The following is a 17056-nucleotide window of genomic DNA, read 5'->3' on the forward strand; positions in this document are numbered from 1 at the left end:
GGGAATGAAAGCAAGTGCTTTGATGTGAACATACTGATCAAAGTAAAGTGCTCCAGTGTGCCAACAAGAGTAATTTCCCAAAGTGCTTCTTACGAGAAAGAATAGTGGTTAATTTATTTTGTACGTGAACCCACTGCTCTGCGAGTATACTATACCCTGAATCTAAGTGTTAGGTGGGCAACGTGTGAACCAAAATGGGCTACTTACAATCCCTGGGGTTTTGGGACTCTCTGCGGGATTGTGGGTAAAGCTGCCACTGTGACTAGTGGAGACTGTGTGTGACTTCTTGTTACTGAGGCCCATGGCGTCCATAGATTGGCTTCTGCTGCGGATGACCCGCTACAGAGAGAAATGAGGAGATGCTGTCAGTGGATCCACGTTAATATGTGGAAACACAACACCCTGATGAATAGTGCAAAGCATTATATACTTCAAATGATTGTGAATCTATACTGAAATCCAATCTAAATCAAAATGATTATGTGTTTTATATTTTTATTTTGCTAGAGCAGACCACTCTATGTATTATTATGCATTCTAAAACCTTAGTGGAAATCAGTGGAATGATTTAACTGACATGTACTTCTTCAACTATATTCCACATAGTGCCAACTCAGATTTGTTCCTCCTGAGTCCATCCACTGTTTTCTCTTTAATTTCATATGAATATGATTCTTTGAGCTACATGCTATACATTACATAAATGTACATCACAGTAAATGTGATAAAGCTAAGGGATAAAATGTGTTTATATGGGCATGTATGTGTTCATTGGTGTGCTTAAATGCGCATATGCAAGTGTGTTGATGTATGCATGATTATTTATTGAACACTTAGGGGCAGTGCAGGATAACAGGTAGAGGGGAGAGCCTGTGCGGAGGACATGTAGGTTCACAGAGGATTTAAGAGAGTGTAGGCTTTGCAGGCATTAAGGATGTAAATTGTCACTTAACACGGTGAGTCTGGAGTTGGGTTTTGTGTCATGAGACACAGCATGAGCAAGAAAGACCAAGACTATTATGAGAGAAAGCAGAAGAGGGAGTAGAACAGTATATAGAGAGCCAGAAAAAAGACCAAGCAGCAAGACCATTCTTGACAGTGAGAAAGAAAAATGAGGTAGGATTTCTTGGGTGGGAGCTCATCTATATAAGTTTATGAATGTATGGAAGAAAGACAGACATTAGCAAACAGCAGAGCAAGAGAGGATGAAAGAAAAGCTTTATATATATATCTCTGAAGTTGCAGAGAAATAGCAGAAAAGATGACCTAGAACTAGTGATCATCACAGAGCGAAGAGCAAAACAGCAAAGGAATGCTGCCCATGAGGAGACATCCAAACTGCACCATCAGCTCCCTAATGAGGGGTCATTAAATCGTTCATCAGGCACACACCATCACAGCTTCTACTGCCGTGCCTCAGCAGCTGAGCTACGCTCCACCACCCTAATGGTCATTGATGGAGCGCTCTCAGTCAGAGCAAAGTGCCTTTCATACACAACAGGACACTCCACAGCCTCAAAACCACACCATCATGTGAGAACACACTGAGTTCAGCAGTCACAGCCAAGTAAGGAATGCAAATGCCACAGGACTGGTCCTTTGAGATACCGCAGATTTTCAATGCTTTGTTTTTTGATGTGTGAATACCCAGAATCCCAGCCAAGAGACAGAGGACGAACAAAATAAAGCACCTTAAAAGTTTCTCCACTCATCACTATTCTCTCTCATGCATGTAGAGTTGCAGATTACCAAGGCACTCCATCAAATGAGGAACGACAGTTTACCTTGAATGATTCAAAGAAGCCTCCTCCTCCTCCACCTCCTCCTCCTCCTCCGTTCTCCAGCTTATCTTCGTCGCCACCCAGACCCATCATGGACTGACTGTTTATGTGCAGCTCCTCATACAGTGTTTCCAAAAGCGCCGAACGAGTTCGCTCCTGACAACAACAAACAAGACAATTCGTTTTCATACCTACTAGAAACCTAATATTCACCATTTAAAACGAGGGATTGAAGAATTGCTTCAGGATGATAAACATCAGCAACGAAGCTGATAAGAATCAGGGTTGTTGCCTGAGATGATTTGGACAACAATCTATGTTTCCACTTCGTATCAGTACAGCCAGCAGGATGAAGACCTGTGCAGACAGGTGTGTGCTTAAGTCTGCATCAACACTACAGACATTCACACTCCCTTGGCACAATTTGCTCTAGTGTGCTTCTCACCTCTAACTTGGCAAACTTCTCAGCCTTGTAGCAGGCGTATTCTGCATTAATGAGTTTAGTGAAGAGGAACTCATGAAACTCAGGGCCCTGAATAAAACAAATAAAAAGGTGAGAGGTCAGAGTAAAACAATTTTTTATCTGTGTGCTTGCAAAGGAGAATATGGCATTAACTGACCTTTTTGAAGATGGCGGGGTCAGGCAAAGCAGGCCCAAAGAAGGGTACATCATCTCTTGCTGTCACAGAGACCTAAGAAAGAAAGCAGGTAAGCCTAGAGAGACTGAAATACACATGCCCCTATTAAAAGCTAGAGAGTAGAATAAAATTGCTTAATAATGGATGAGCAAATCTATAAATGGGTGTTACAAATCCCTATTGTTCAAATCCTCTTGATACAGTACTGACTGTCCTTAGAACCAACCTTGTAGGTGACATTGTCTGTGCATGCATTTTCCACCTGCACCACCACATATGCATGCAGGAAGTTAGACTGGATCATGTCTGGTACAAAGGGCGTATTTTCCTCCTGGAACACGATGGCCACAATGTCGTTGCCTATGTGTCTCTTTCTCTGCAGCTGGAGGGCACAGATAAACAAAGCTAACAACAGCGGAAACATCTCAAATGACCACTTCTACTAACACAAATACAGGCCTGTCAAAAAAAAAAGTCACTGCCAGCAATCGCTCTAAAAGACTGACTGGCAAGGTAGACATGACTTTAATCCAAGAGAGCACAATCTCTCCCTCTGAGACGCGTGACGCCATCAGCCAAAAAATTAAATCCATCTTGAAGCTCTTGTTCCAACAATTTAATAAGATGAAAAATCTCAATATTTTACAGAAAATAAATATATATACCAAAAACATGCAACTCATGGGTATATATAGCACTTCTGAAAGTACAGACAGAAATCTGTTTTGGCAAACAGATTTTTCACTGTAGTTAAGACTGAGTTTGAATGATTTAAGCAAAGTGTGGATGTTTTGGTAATTAACGATTCTCAGTATCAGTGGAGGTACTGCAAACTCAAACAAAAAATGCTTTATGAATCTGCTGACGACTGAATGTTATCATGGCTGCAAAATAACTTCATCTTCTTTGGTGCCAAAAGCTTGAAGTTGCCAGAAGGACACTCATGCATTTGGAGGACAAAGGGACTGTTCTCAAGTATTAAATTTTATCCAAGCGGTATCTTTCAAAAAGCTCTGCATTAGGGATATCTTCTTCCTTTGCTCAAGTATGAATAGATGTCACTTCATTGCATTATTGCTAGGAACTTTGATTAAACAGCTCAAGCACTTCTATGACTATCTAAGAAGACTATCTAATTTTTTCTCTTCCTTCTAAACGAAGAAAAGGACTTTCCAGGAGTCAAAGCATATTTCCTGTTTGAGACTTAACAGCGTCCCATATTTCTTTTCAGGAACCAAGCAGTAAAATAATTTGAGAAGCTAGTGAATGTGGGAATATCATATCATATTCAGTTCAGCCCACCAAGCTAGAAGAAAGATGCTTATCGTGGAAACCGTGTGACCCAAATGTTACCACTGCATATAAGTGGAGGCAAGATATATCAGGTTTTGCAAATGGGTACAATTTGGTGATAAAGGAAATCAATCATTCAGGGGGATGTATTCTCATTGCAGGCAGCCTTTATTAAGAAAAAAAAAAAAGGACTGGATATTCCCCCACAGAAAACTCCCCAGTACTGTGACACTTGCTCAGCAGCAGCATTCACTTATTAGCCTTTGTCTTTGACAGACTAATTAACAGCCTTTTTACAAAGCTACTTCACACCTGTTGAAAAGAGCTCTTGTGTTGGCTGGTGCTTGTGTTAGAGTCAAACTGGAAGCAAAATACAATACAGCAAATAGGATTTAGAGATGATCATGGTGTTTGCTTTTCTACTAGCAGTTTAATAAGGTCATAACTTAGGTTTGTTTGTTCATATGAAGAAGACATGTGTTTCTGATTCTGGGAAGTGTTTATAAATATGCCAGTTTATTAAATTAAAAAAAAAGTGAAATGATGTGAAAAAACATCAAAGATGCTCTCAGTCTGACAACTGATGGTTTTCTGATAACTTTATCACTACTGAGTTTATCTGCAAAATGAGTTTCATGTAACTGTGTTGAAAGTCTGATAGGAACTAAGTCAAGTTTTACAATATTCAGCTGAAATTGACAAAAATATTAAGGTTTTGTAAAGAATGTATTTTTATGACAGTAATGAAGGTGAATTAGATGGGCTACACATGGCTATGATTCATGTCATCCAGGCTACTACTGCATCATCCCTGAGCTGATTATCTGTCGGTATACACTCACACAAGGACTCTCTGAAACCATATAGCTGAAGACGGTTTATCTAATTTTTCCAAACACTGCAATCGTATACCATCACCACACAGAAACAGCGTATGTGTCACTGATTTGAAACACTTGACATCTGTTATTACTGTAAGACCTTTCAAATCTGATTACATTCAGTAAGGTCTGGCAACAGAAATCTTTTACTTTTTCCTCCCTGAAATACTGAATACTGAGCTATTACTCTTGCACCTTGCCTTCTTTTCCTGAGTTCCCTGGTGAATCATCTCATGTGGGTGTTGTTTATGCTCTCTGTGTCTCTCCATGCCTAGGCAATATGGACCATCTGTACAAGGTTACTGCGGTAACAAAGTTCAAACCACTCTAGAAGGGACTGAAGAGCAGCTAAGGACTAATGCAGCTCACTGCAACATAACATCAAATAGATAAAAGTCTTCAAGAGAGGAGAAACTTCAGTACAAAAAAAGGCCACTGTAATGCAAGTGGAAATGGTAACCCTTAAAAATGCTATTTCTCTGTGGGGTAAGTGAGCACAACAAACGTGGAATTCTATATAAATTTACTTTCTTTGTTAATATCTGCCAATCTCTGGAATGCTGTAATAAAAATAACAAACATGGAAGATATGTATGTACAAAAGCTTTAGAAGGGCTCTATGCAGTCCTGGACATAGGCACCTTGCAGTCATTAAGTCAACCATGAACTCCTCTGTACAAGAGGCCATCTGTCTGACAGTCAATGTTTGGCCTAAATTATGTCACACAACAGGTCAATGATCCCAAGCACACAACAAATCTGCAACTGATGTACTGAAAAAGAAAACAATCAGTGTTGCAATAGGCCCAGTCAAAGTCAAGATCTCACCTCAGCGGACTTAGTGTGACCTGTCCTTTGGAGAACTGAATGAAGTCCTGCGAAACATTTCCATATCAATAACCTGGATTTTAATTTGGAGTTTTATTATGATCAGCAAAATGATCAAGTCTCAAATTAACTGGTAACTAGTAAAGGGAGGCTTAAGCAGCTATAGGCTACTTCATTTTTTTTTTCACAGCTTTTAATAGGATGTAAATCTGTGTGATCATCATGAATAATTTGTCTGGATAAGCCCAACTGGAGGCATGCAATTAGAGAACAACAAGGAGCCCAGAATGGAGTCATGGGAACAACACATGTCAGATTGGCCCCTAAAGAAGACGAATCATCAGCGATCGCTGAGCTTAATCTAACAAATATGATGTAAACCAGGCTTCTTTCTTTGAGGCCGACCTTTAAAGTGAACTCAGAATTGTGATATTGATGGCATCAAAAGCTGAAGTAAGGTCAAACACCAGAAATCAATATTACAAAAAAATAAACAAATTTATAACACGTTAGAGGAGTCTCGCTCGTTACCTTTAATAACGAGCCAGAAAAGCTGTTTACTTCAAGCTGTTTTTAGTCTCAATATAGTGTTTATTGTAAGAACATTAGGGCAGTTCTTCTCAACAACTCTCAGCAAAAAAGCAAAGTAGTATCCCTGAAGTACAATTTTAATCATTATTTTTTTTCACTTTGCACATCATAGTTACAAATGAAAATGATTCATCTTCCTTTATCAGCATTGAGTTAAATGCCTTGACCCGCCAGCTGCTGCTGCAGACGCATGAATGTGTCACAAGCACAGACCTTTCACAAATCGATTTCTAAAGGTCCTGAAAACACAAACTGGTTTCCTAAATGATTAATCATTGGCATTATTACTATACCTGCTGTGAGTCTCCTTCTGTGTAAGGCAGTTTGGTGGACACATGAAACATGATCTCCTTATTATGGAAATTTGTGTAGACGGATTCTGTCCCTGTCTGGCCATGAGTGACATCGAGCCCACCACGAAAACTACAAGGGAGGAAAGAGAAGACAAAAGAAAGCTAAGGGCAGAGGCAATAAAAATAAGAGAGGAGGAAACAAGAGAAGGATGCAAGTACAGGGTGGGCCATTTATATGGATACACCGTAATAAAATGGGAATGGTTGGTGATATTAAAGTCCTGTTTGTGGCACATTAGTATATCTTGAGGTATAAACTCCTCAAGATGGGTGGTGACCATGGTGGCCATTTAGAAGTCGGCCATCTTGGATACAACTTTTGTTTTTTTCAATAGGAAGAGGGCCATGTGACACATCAAACTTATTGGTAATGTCACAAGAAAAACAATGGTGTGCTTGGTTTCAACGTAACTTTATTCTCTCATGAGTTATTTACAAGTTTCTCTTTGTTCACAGCCATTGACATGTCGAAGAGGTTAACACGTGAGGAGCGGATCGAAACTGTGTTGATATCTGGTGAACGCATTAACCGGGTCATTGCAGCAGATTTCAATGCAAGACACCCTACGAGACCACCCATCTCCCATGCTACAGTTAGCAAACTGCTTGCTAAGTTTCGTGAAACTGGTTCAGTGTTGGATTTGCCAAAATGTGGACGCAAGAAAACTGTCACTAATGAAGAAACATCAGTGGCTGTCCTAGCTTCATTCAGCAAGAGCCCACAGCGTAACACTCGCCGCATGTCACTGGAGAGTGGCATTAATCGAACATCCCTTCGGCGGATATTAGCTACTCACAAATGGCACCCTTACAAACTCCAGCTACTGCAGCATCTCAACGAGGATGACCCAGATCGGCGCACAGAATTTGCAGAATGGGCAAAACAAAAATTGGAACAGGACCCTCAGTTCACGCAGAAGATTTTGTTCAGTGATGAGGCAAACTTTTATGTGAATGTTGAAGTTAACAAACAAAACCACCGCTATTGGTCTGACACTAACCCACATTGGATGGATCCCTCAAAGACTGTTGGAACAACAAAAGTGATGGTTTGGTGTGGTATATAGGGTACAACGATAGTGGGTCCATTCTTCATCAATGGAAACCTCAAGGCCACTGGATTTGAAATTGCTACATCATGATGTGTTTCCCTCTTTATGCACTGAAGCTGGAACGTTCCCTGAGTTTTTCCAGCAAGATGGTGCACCACCACATTATGGGTGCCAGGTCCGAGCATTCCTAGATGAACAGTTTCCTGGAAAGTGGATTGGTCGTCGTGGGCCAGTTGAATGGCCCCAAGGTCTCCCGATCTGACCCCTTAGACTTTTATCTTTGGGGTCATCTGAAGGCAATTGTCTATGGTGTGAAGATACGAGATGTGCAGCACCTGAAACTACGGATACTGGATGCCTGTGCTGGCATTTCTCCTGCGGTGTTGCTATCAGTGTGTGAAGAGTGGGAGAAGAGGGTTGCATTGACAATCCAACACAATGGGCAGCACATTGAACACATTTTATAAGTGGTCAGAAACTTGTAAATAACTCATGAAAGAACAAAGTTACATTGAAATCAAGCACACCATTGTTTTTCTTGTGACATTACCAATAAGTTTGATGTGTCACATGGCCCTCTTCCTATTGAAAAAACAAAAGTTGTATCCAAGATGGCCGACTTCTAAATGGCCCCCATGGTCACCACCCATCTTGAGGAGTTTGCGCCCTCAGATATACTAATGTGCCACAAACAGGACTTTAATATCACCAACCATTCCCATTTTATTACGGTGTATCCATATAAATGGCCCACCCTGTATAACACTGTGGTGAACAGCAGAGAGACACAAGACAGAAGAGAGAATGATAAAGCGGAAAAGTGGAACATAGGTGCGTGGTCTCTGACAACTGTTCATCCATGCTGATTCATCATTGAGGAAATGCCAAGGGCACTTTTTTTTTTTGCTTGCTTAATCCCTCAGTCAATACTACAAATATCAGGGCTTTTTACATTGCTCTTTAAGCCAACACTGATCAATAGAATGATGAGTGAGAATAACCAAAAGTACTTTAAAAGGTCAGTTTTTCTGTTTTTGGGGGAAAGACTTCATAATGCAAACTGTCCAAACCCTTTAAAGTCATGAAGTTCAATCTTATGTCCCAGAAACTCCAAGAACTCAACAAAGGCTGGACTTTCTTCCATGTTCCCAAACAGCTCCTCCTCTGATGTCTGCAGGGAAGAAGCAAATAAAATTTTCAGGAAGAGTGATGCGTGACTTCAAAAGCTAAGATAAGCTGCAGCAGCATGACTGAAGTGCACTCACCTGACCAAACTTTTGATAAATAACCCCAAACTTGAAATTGTTGCTAATTACATGCTCATCAAAGGTGACAATGAGCCTTGATGCCTGAGGATTAGAGAAAATTGAGTTTCTAGTCAGATTCATGGTACTTTACTATTGTGAGATAACACGAATCAAAAGACAAAGTGGCAATGAGGAGTACTGCTTACCTTCGGATAGAGGACAGGGTAAAACCTATCCACGTTTACTTCTTCACAAACAAGCTGTGAATGAAAAAATACACTTGACAAAGTCAAATTATATGCAGAGAGATTTTTTTGTGTGTATGAAGATAATCATACGTTTTTACCTTGGCCATCTGAACCACATTGGGGAACTCAGTAAGGCAGGAAATGGGAATCACATCATGATAAGTTTTTTGTTTTGTGCTGAAAGGCAAAAAATATGAAAAGTCAAAATGTCCTCTGTTCTATTTCTAATCCAAAGGAATCCTGCTGGGGTTTTGGTTTCTTTCTATGATGCTTTGCCTCCAAGCAATTGAGCTGTCAATTCAAAGAGGACCTTTCCTATAGATGTTGTGTGAAGCCGGGAGCATAATGGTCTTTACACATGATGTTTCTGAGCCAAAATTGCCTGGAAGAGGGGTGAATGGGGTGTGTGTGTGTGTCTAGTGGTTGTGGGGAGTACGAGGAGTACAACAAGCAATACTAGGAAATCTGCGCACCCACTGGATGCTTAAAAGCAGTCTGTGTCCAGAAATTCTGAACAATAAACAGTACATACAACAGCACTTCACTTTTGGATCTTTCTCATCAAGAGTTACTAAAGATGAGAAGATGGATATCACTTTCATGATATATGTACAAAGATAATATCAGGCTAGAGGCAGCCACTTAACTTAGCAAAAAGTCTGCCTCTGTATAAAAGCAAAAATCCAGCGCTGAAGCTAATTAACTCCAAATATATAACTGTAGTGTGCAAAACTCTCCCTCAAACACCACTCACAGGGTTGCAAGCATGACTTAAAAGTCCAAAGCCTGCATGCTTTGTATTTCTCCACATGCTTAAACCATGTATACTGACTCACTAAAAAAGAGATTTCCTGAAAACGGAGTATTCATCGAACCTTCTGATGAAATTTGCATATGTGAGCTTTAATTTGTATCACATTTGCTACATCCACCATTTTTTCAAGTCACTGTGAAATGTATTTTTGCTTTTCAGGCAATCAGAAATCTAACTTATTATATAGAGGTCTCAAAAACTCATACAAACTCATGTATAAAATATCATACATTTGGCATGGAATTAAATTTGTACTCTGCAGGAACAATAAAATGGAGTTATGTATACTCAGATTATCATACTTTCAAGGGTATAGATGATAATAATACCACCATTCATAACTAGCACAATGAAATCAAGGGCCAAGGATTTGCAAACTTACAGTTACTGAAGGAACTGTGAGTGAATAGCATACATACATTAAAGGTTATATGGCATGTGATGCAGGAAAGCTGGATGTAAACTCGGGGTGAGAAAATACCGTGTCACTGCTGTCTATAGGGGCATTTCCAGTACAATAAAAACAGGTTATGCCTGATCATGGAAATCATACAGGTGCTTTAAATATAACTGTGCCTCACTGCCTATGGCTACATAGTTCGAGGTGACTGTGGGTGGTGCCCACCCACTGAGAAACATCACTGTGTGAAAAATGTTGTGGGCAGAGTGGCTGTTACCTCACTGCACACTCATCTCTGAGGCTTCATTAACAAAGAGGAAACACAGCTCTTAAAATCAAGAGGAATCTCTCAGGTGCTAAAATTAATTCACAGGTTGTACGGTGCACCGAGTTCTGCCTCACTCCCCCTCATCAGTCTCAAGGAGAATATGAAGGAGCGGTGAAGCTCACTGAGTGAGATTTAGGTGATTGTGGGTGGCACTGCACATGCACAGCACAGATATTGCTGAGTATCCTTCTTTTTAACAGTTTTAAATCAATATTTGTACACAAAGGTGTTTGTATTTATACTGTATATTATATCACCTACTTTTATATTGACTACAATAAAATGATTGATACAATGCTCAGCTGGACTCTTTTCTAAGTGTTCATTATTATTGGAGATTGCATTTTAAAATGCATAACTGAGGCGAACCTGTGAGAACCACTGACTGTACTGGGGGAACTGAGAATGCTACCTTGCTCTGTGACATTTTTCCTTGATTTAAAGTTATTTTTGAACAAAAAGAAAATGTATCCAGTGAGGCATGTAAAGAAATACTCAGTACTTAATAGGTGTATTTTGGAGACTGTCAGTACATGCAAAGGAAACAAAAAAGGAGGGTTATTGGACTGTTGCAGATTCGGTGTAAGAAAAGGCAGTGAAGACAGAAAATAAGTGACGAACAGAAATATGAAGACAAAATGAGATAAAGGTAAGTGGTGGAGGGGTAGGGGAGTGAAGTCAAGGGCTGTTATTATAAAAGAAAATGCAGGTGAATAAAATCACAAATGGTGCAGGAAACAAGTCAGAGATAAAGATAATAGGAAACTGTACCGAAGCATCAAGCGCAGATGCTCTTGATCCCCAATGACATCATACTTCATTGAAAAGACCAAGTGGCCCAGGGCAGCATCCATGGTGTAGTAATTAAAGTGTTCCTAGGGCAAGATATGCAGAGGAAACTTTAATGGAGGATAGATATTCTTCCAATAGTTAGCAATAGAATAATAAAAATGTTTTTGTAAATTACAAATAAAGAGGCTTAAAGAAAAAGGCTTCTGTTTAAGGAAAGTGGTTGACCTCCCCTTGCAGAAAATGTATGAGCGTACATTGAGACAACTTTTGCGAAACTTTGTGTTGCAATGTCAAGTTCTTTTGCTACACAATGGATTTGCATTTAAAGTAGACAGTTGGCTTCACACCACAAGATGAGACTTTGGCCAGTTTTAAGAAAATGCTAATAATTATACTGCAAGTCTTCAGAAAGCCAACTACTATTACTCCATGCCTAATGATTACAAATGAAGCAAACACACACATTCTTTATTTGCTTTCATTGCCCTGTGCCTAAGTGTTAGATGTGTTAGGAGTTTTAGAAACAAGTGTTATTTTATAAGAGGCTCAATCAAAAGATGGGTCTTCCTCAATATACTTGCACATTTCAAGATTACATACTAGAATGAAGAAATAAATATTAATCCTTTCAGAAAGAATAGATTTTGCTTCCTGAGTTTTACCTTGCCCATGAACTGCTTCCTGTAGATCTTTGCAGTACTGTTTGTTTCCAGTTTAATGTGGGAGGTAGGACAGGGTGGTTGATCTGCCTCTGGTGGGTCTTTAGGTTCATGATTGGTCCCCTCGATCCAGTAGCCTCCAAACTGGGGCAGGAGTATGAGTGGAAAAGGACTGCTGCGACCCAGAACCTGAAAGTCACAGGAAATAATGATAATAGAGAAAAGTAAAGTATGGTACCATTATTAATAGTGAGTGTTTGGCACCATGCACTGCATTGCCTTCAGTGCCTCAGAAACTGTGTACTCCCATTTGAATCTTTAGCATTACAGTTTCTGACATCTTTAAAAATGCTTTTGTAGTGTGCAAATTATTTATACGGAGGATATGTGGACTATACCTCATGAACACTGGGATAAGGGATGTAGTCTTCTTCTGTCTGCAGGGACAGAAATGAATATGAGTCAGGCTGACAAACAGCCGCTTGTAGTCATACTTTCAGTTTTGGTTCTTTGGAAAACAACGATGAGCACAGACACTGTGACAGAATATTAACTACAGTAGCTTTCAGTTCTGCATTTTTCTGTTACTTTATCTTATTCTGAAATCACGAAAGAGGCCACACTGTCAGCCTTCTTTGAGAAATGTCTTACATTTCACTCTGGAGAACACACGCTTTAGCTCTTTTTGTTATTCAAGAAACTGTTATCTAAGGCTTCAGTTTGTATTCATTGTCCCAGCTTTGATTACGTAACTATTGAAAGGCTATTTAAACTTGGCTGTCATCTGGCAAAGGTTTACATATTTTATAACCTCCAGTATCTGGGTGTTACAACCCCCCAGGGTCAAAATGATAACAGGACAACCCTTCACACACAGTTATATTCATCTGGATGTCTAAAAGTTGACATTATAAAGGTTTACTTTCAGTTATTGGTAGCTAATATGTGCTGCAATGTGTAGTAAAAAAAATCCCTGAACAACACATAATGGCAAATATTTTCTCTCATTTTATCCTCTTACAGTTGTATTCACTTGCTGCAGTATTAATTTTTAATGCTTGTTGCACTCCATACCAACATTCGCTCAATTTAATATACTGGTTTTCTCTTTTCCTTAAGAATGTTTCATGTTTCCAGCAAAGCATAGCAAGATTTATTTCATTACAAGCTACGGGCAACATGTGGCAGAAGTGACACTGAGAACTTTGTGAAATGTGTAAATGAAGGTCACACTCCCTTACATAACAGTTCTTGTGACAATGCACAGAGGGAGAGGTCAGAAATGAAGAAACTTGGCAGACCAGTAAGAATGTAAGCAATTTTATGGCAATTTATAAATAGTGAAAGAGTTAACTGATAGATGCTGTCATTCATACATCAAGTGCAGGAGCAGTTGCTGGAAAAAGCAACTCTCCATTGATGGTCTTTTACATGGCATAAAGATTTCCTGGCTAATGAATTTACCCAAAATATGTTTCTGTTGACATATGTGCACATAATTTGGTCTCTGTTTGTTTTCACGGTATGAGCTAAAGTTAGAGGGAGAAGTTAATATTAAATAGAGAACCTAGTACAAAGGATATGATACCAACATGATAATACAAAGAAGGCTTGTTTGGCACTAAATAATCACTTGTTTTTTTAAATTTCAAGCTATAACCAGATGTGATTATAAAAACCACAAATATCAAAAGCCTTGCATAATTAAATTTTGGCCATCTTCTCGGCCATGTCCAGACAGCTTCCTGCATGGGTGCTATTTTTAGATCGCTCCCTGGATGTCTTGTTCAGACTTACAAATAATGTGTTACAATTTTACCATGAAACTCAAACATGGGCAGAAAACAAATATGAACTTCTGTTTAACTCAAATTTTGTGTGGAGAATTGCCAGTAGTGATACATGCTGGGTCCCTTGCTATGACCTAGTAGTTTTCCACAGTTTTCAAGCCCCAAAGGCAATTCAGCAATTGAGGAATAACTGAAGAAGCATATGCTTTTCTCCCCCCCAACATTCATTGGGTTATGCACCACAGATTCATCTCCCAGGGCGACACTGTAAATGTAGAGTTCTATTGTAAAATCCGTAGGCATCTAAAAAAGATCACTGGGAGGAAATCTCCAAAAAGTTGATTCTGTTCATCTGGACGTAGCGTTTTGTGGGAGAAAGCGTTTCGTCACTCATCCAAGTGACTTCTTCAGTGCAAAATCAGACTTCTTCAGTCTGAAGAAGTCACTTGGATGAGTGACGAAAGGTTTCTCCCACAAAACGCTACGTCCAGATGAACAGAATCAACTTTTTGGAGATTTCCTTTCCTGGATGATTGAGAATGCATCAAGATGTTTTAACCCACTGGGAGGAAATGATCTGAACTGTGGTTTCATGCCAGCTCGCCATCGCCTGCTGTTTTTCTGGCCACGGCGACATAATCTTTGCCCACCACCTTGGACTGCTTGCGAGGATTGACATTGTGGCACACTGCAGGAGATGCATTGCTTTTCACAGAGGAGCACGACAAGGCTTTAACATTTTTTTTTCCACAAAGGGATCTAAAAAAAAATGCAGCTGCACTGAAAACAGTCCAGAGGTGCATGAGAATACAACCCTGAACTTGAGAAAGGCCAAATTTAAATCATGCATGGCTTTTGATTTGTATACATTTTTATGTGATGTACAAGGTTTTTCAGCACACCTTGTACATCACTGAGTTTGGAGTCTCCTAAACATAAATCTTGGATAAATACAGTTGTAGCATGAATCAAAAGATAATAGAAAAGATGTGTGATTCTTTATAGAGATGGCACTTTCCTAAGACGGACTAAAAATGATAATTTGTGTGTTCCTAATTTGAAGAGGACCGTAGACTTGTTTTACAAGTAAGCTGTACACAGGTGAAGTCAGCCAAACCCTGACCAAGTTACAGGGTTTTGCAAGAATTAATGTTCTTCTGTCTGCTGATTACCACCTTCTGTGTGTCGTTTTTGCCTTGAATAGTAACTGCATTAGGCTGTCTAGGTAACAGGAGGGTAACAGAAGATTTTGCAGTGCCAGTCCCCGTCGAACTCCTAACTCACCAAGTGAGCACCTTAAAGCCTGTCTGACAGCCGATAAGGAAAAGGTTTATAACTTTGCCATTACAGATGCTTTACCAGACTGCAGTCTACGAGGAGATGTGAGGATTAACGACTCACTTTGAGGGGAGGAGGGAGGGGACATCTTTGCTCATCCATTCTGTAACCCTGTTAAGATGAGAAGGAAAAAATAGACAGGATACTGATGGCACAGGTAGCATATCTAAGCAGCTGGTTGACACATATACAAAGAAATACAGATTCAGGACAACGCTGGCTGTCAGAACCTTATGCAGCAGCATAATGCAAAGTAATTTTACAATACGTTCAAAAGTTCATTGTGACAGAAAATAATCTAGATCACCAGAGAAAGGTGATTGAAATTACCAGGGAAAGAGGAAGTAAAGAGGACCGAGGAATTAGAAACTCTAGTAGACAGAAAAAGCAGCGAGAACAGAAAGAGTGCTTCCATCAAGCTATACAGTTGATTTCACTATCCACAGTTCTACTCAAGGGCCATAATAGGGTTATAAATAATCTCTCTCTTCTTATTCTTATTCTTTCATTGACTAACACTGACAGTTCCTAAAACATGGAAATATTTCCTGATCAGCATATCCAGACAATTTTTTGTCTAAAGAAGACAAATCAAATGGAAAGTGCACGTGTGTTCACTAAATTCATTCTCTGAAAGCTGTTCATGTTTTCACTTGACCCTTCTGTGGACTGTACATAAGACTATTTAAGTAATATGTATCCATGAAGCACTACAGCTTCATGGATAAACCAGTCACATAGCCTTTATTGCACTTTTGTAAAGCTAAATAATGATTTTGCAACTTTTGGGAATAAGATATGATCACAGTAGACCATTCAGATTAAAATAGTTTCCTGTGTTGACATACTTTGATCCCTAAAGAAAAACATCACGTAAGATGAAATACCCTTTCTCATTTTATAGACTACCTATTCACTGCTAAATAATGTGGTTGATGCCTACATAATTAGACTCTTTTTGAACAGCCTGTTTTAATGGTTTTGCTTTCTTTCCAGTGGCTTACTCAGAATCTAGCCTACTTTCTTATAGTTTGTGCTACACTGAAGCACTAGCTCATTGGCTATAATAAAAACTAGATTTCTACAAGTCAAGCTACTTGATGACATGGAGAAAACTACCCAGCTGTGAAGGGAAAACACAAGGGATCTGTTCAGCACATTCAGAAGAATAAGGCTTCTTGAGATAGCCAGAGGCTATCTCTGCTGCAAGAAGACACATTAATAGTAAATACATAGATACATGGACACACACGGAAAAGTGTTCCTGTATAGTGGAGTTACAGTGCTGAATACAAAAGTAGCAGGAAAAAAAAGTAGAGTCTCAAAATAGAAGTAAATAGAGATTTTATGTCCAAAGTGAAAATTCTGAGTCTGTGAGGGAGAACAGGTTTAAGCAGAAAGCTGAGCCAGTAGAACATTTACAGTACCTGCAACCTCTCGATCATGGCAAACAGGTCCGAGGTCTGGAGGAAAGAAATCCAAAGTACATGGTTTTGAAAAAGTGTATATTTGTGGTGATATGCTTTCCTTCTGGGTGTTTACTTTGATTTCATCTCTGCTGAGTGAAAAAGCTTCCTGTGCATTCTCAAGGCAAAAGATTTCCTGTTGGAATCTCTGGCACTATTTAATGCCTCATTTTAGTACACCCTAACGCATCCCACTTGACACCAATATCACTGAGGCTCCCTTCAGCGCCTGGAGAATCCCTCGCTCCAAGACAAACACACTGTAAACAAGTAACTCTTAGGGGGAAATGAGCATCAAAGCTCCATGGTGCTTCTCTCTGTTGCTAAAGCCAACAGCTCATCTGACTCTGCGCAATTAGCTGGAAGACACTCAGGTTTTGGTGTTTGAAGCACACAGTCACATTACATGTGTGAATGAGACACACTTCACACTACAACCTATCAGGCAACAGGAAGAGTGTCCAAAACATGACATTAAAATAAATTATCATACATGATCTGGCAACTCGGTTTGATATCAGCCATGCTGTAATTATGATGCTTGGTAATGAGCATGT

At 39.6% G+C, this 17056-nt stretch overlaps 1 protein-coding gene across 12 annotated transcripts in view; it reads right to left on the reverse strand.

Annotated features, from left to right (window-relative positions):
• si:dkey-166d12.2 (rap1 GTPase-activating protein 1) overlaps nucleotides 1-17056 on the reverse strand; it is a 108889-nt gene that overhangs the window by 7409 nt on the left and 84424 nt on the right. For 10 of the 12 annotated variants that reach the window (XM_039612056.1, XM_039612054.1, XM_039612055.1 and 7 more), the window contains 15 exons: nucleotides 16461-16496; nucleotides 15097-15144; nucleotides 12304-12342; nucleotides 11909-12094; nucleotides 11226-11329; nucleotides 9011-9089; nucleotides 8871-8924; nucleotides 8683-8766; nucleotides 8488-8588; nucleotides 6306-6435; nucleotides 2646-2801; nucleotides 2402-2473; nucleotides 2227-2313; nucleotides 1785-1937; nucleotides 208-339 (listed from right to left, as the gene is read on the reverse strand). In XM_039612056.1, the coding sequence (XP_039467990.1) occupies nucleotides 208-339; nucleotides 1785-1937; nucleotides 2227-2313; nucleotides 2402-2473; nucleotides 2646-2801; nucleotides 6306-6435; nucleotides 8488-8588; nucleotides 8683-8766; nucleotides 8871-8924; nucleotides 9011-9089; nucleotides 11226-11329; nucleotides 11909-12094; nucleotides 12304-12342; nucleotides 15097-15144; nucleotides 16461-16478 (1443 nt within the window). In that variant the 5' untranslated portion in view covers nucleotides 16479-16496. The remainder of the gene's footprint in view (nucleotides 1-207; nucleotides 340-1784; nucleotides 1938-2226; nucleotides 2314-2401; nucleotides 2474-2645; nucleotides 2802-6305; nucleotides 6436-8487; nucleotides 8589-8682; nucleotides 8767-8870; nucleotides 8925-9010; nucleotides 9090-11225; nucleotides 11330-11908; nucleotides 12095-12303; nucleotides 12343-15096; nucleotides 15145-16460; nucleotides 16497-17056) is intronic. The other 2 variants (XM_039612053.1, XM_039612058.1) reach the window with 2 other exon arrangements.

Source organism: Oreochromis aureus, linkage group 5 (assembly GCF_013358895.1).
Source record: "Oreochromis aureus strain Israel breed Guangdong linkage group 5, ZZ_aureus, whole genome shotgun sequence".
Lineage (NCBI taxonomy): Eukaryota > Metazoa > Chordata > Actinopteri > Cichliformes > Cichlidae > Oreochromis > Oreochromis aureus.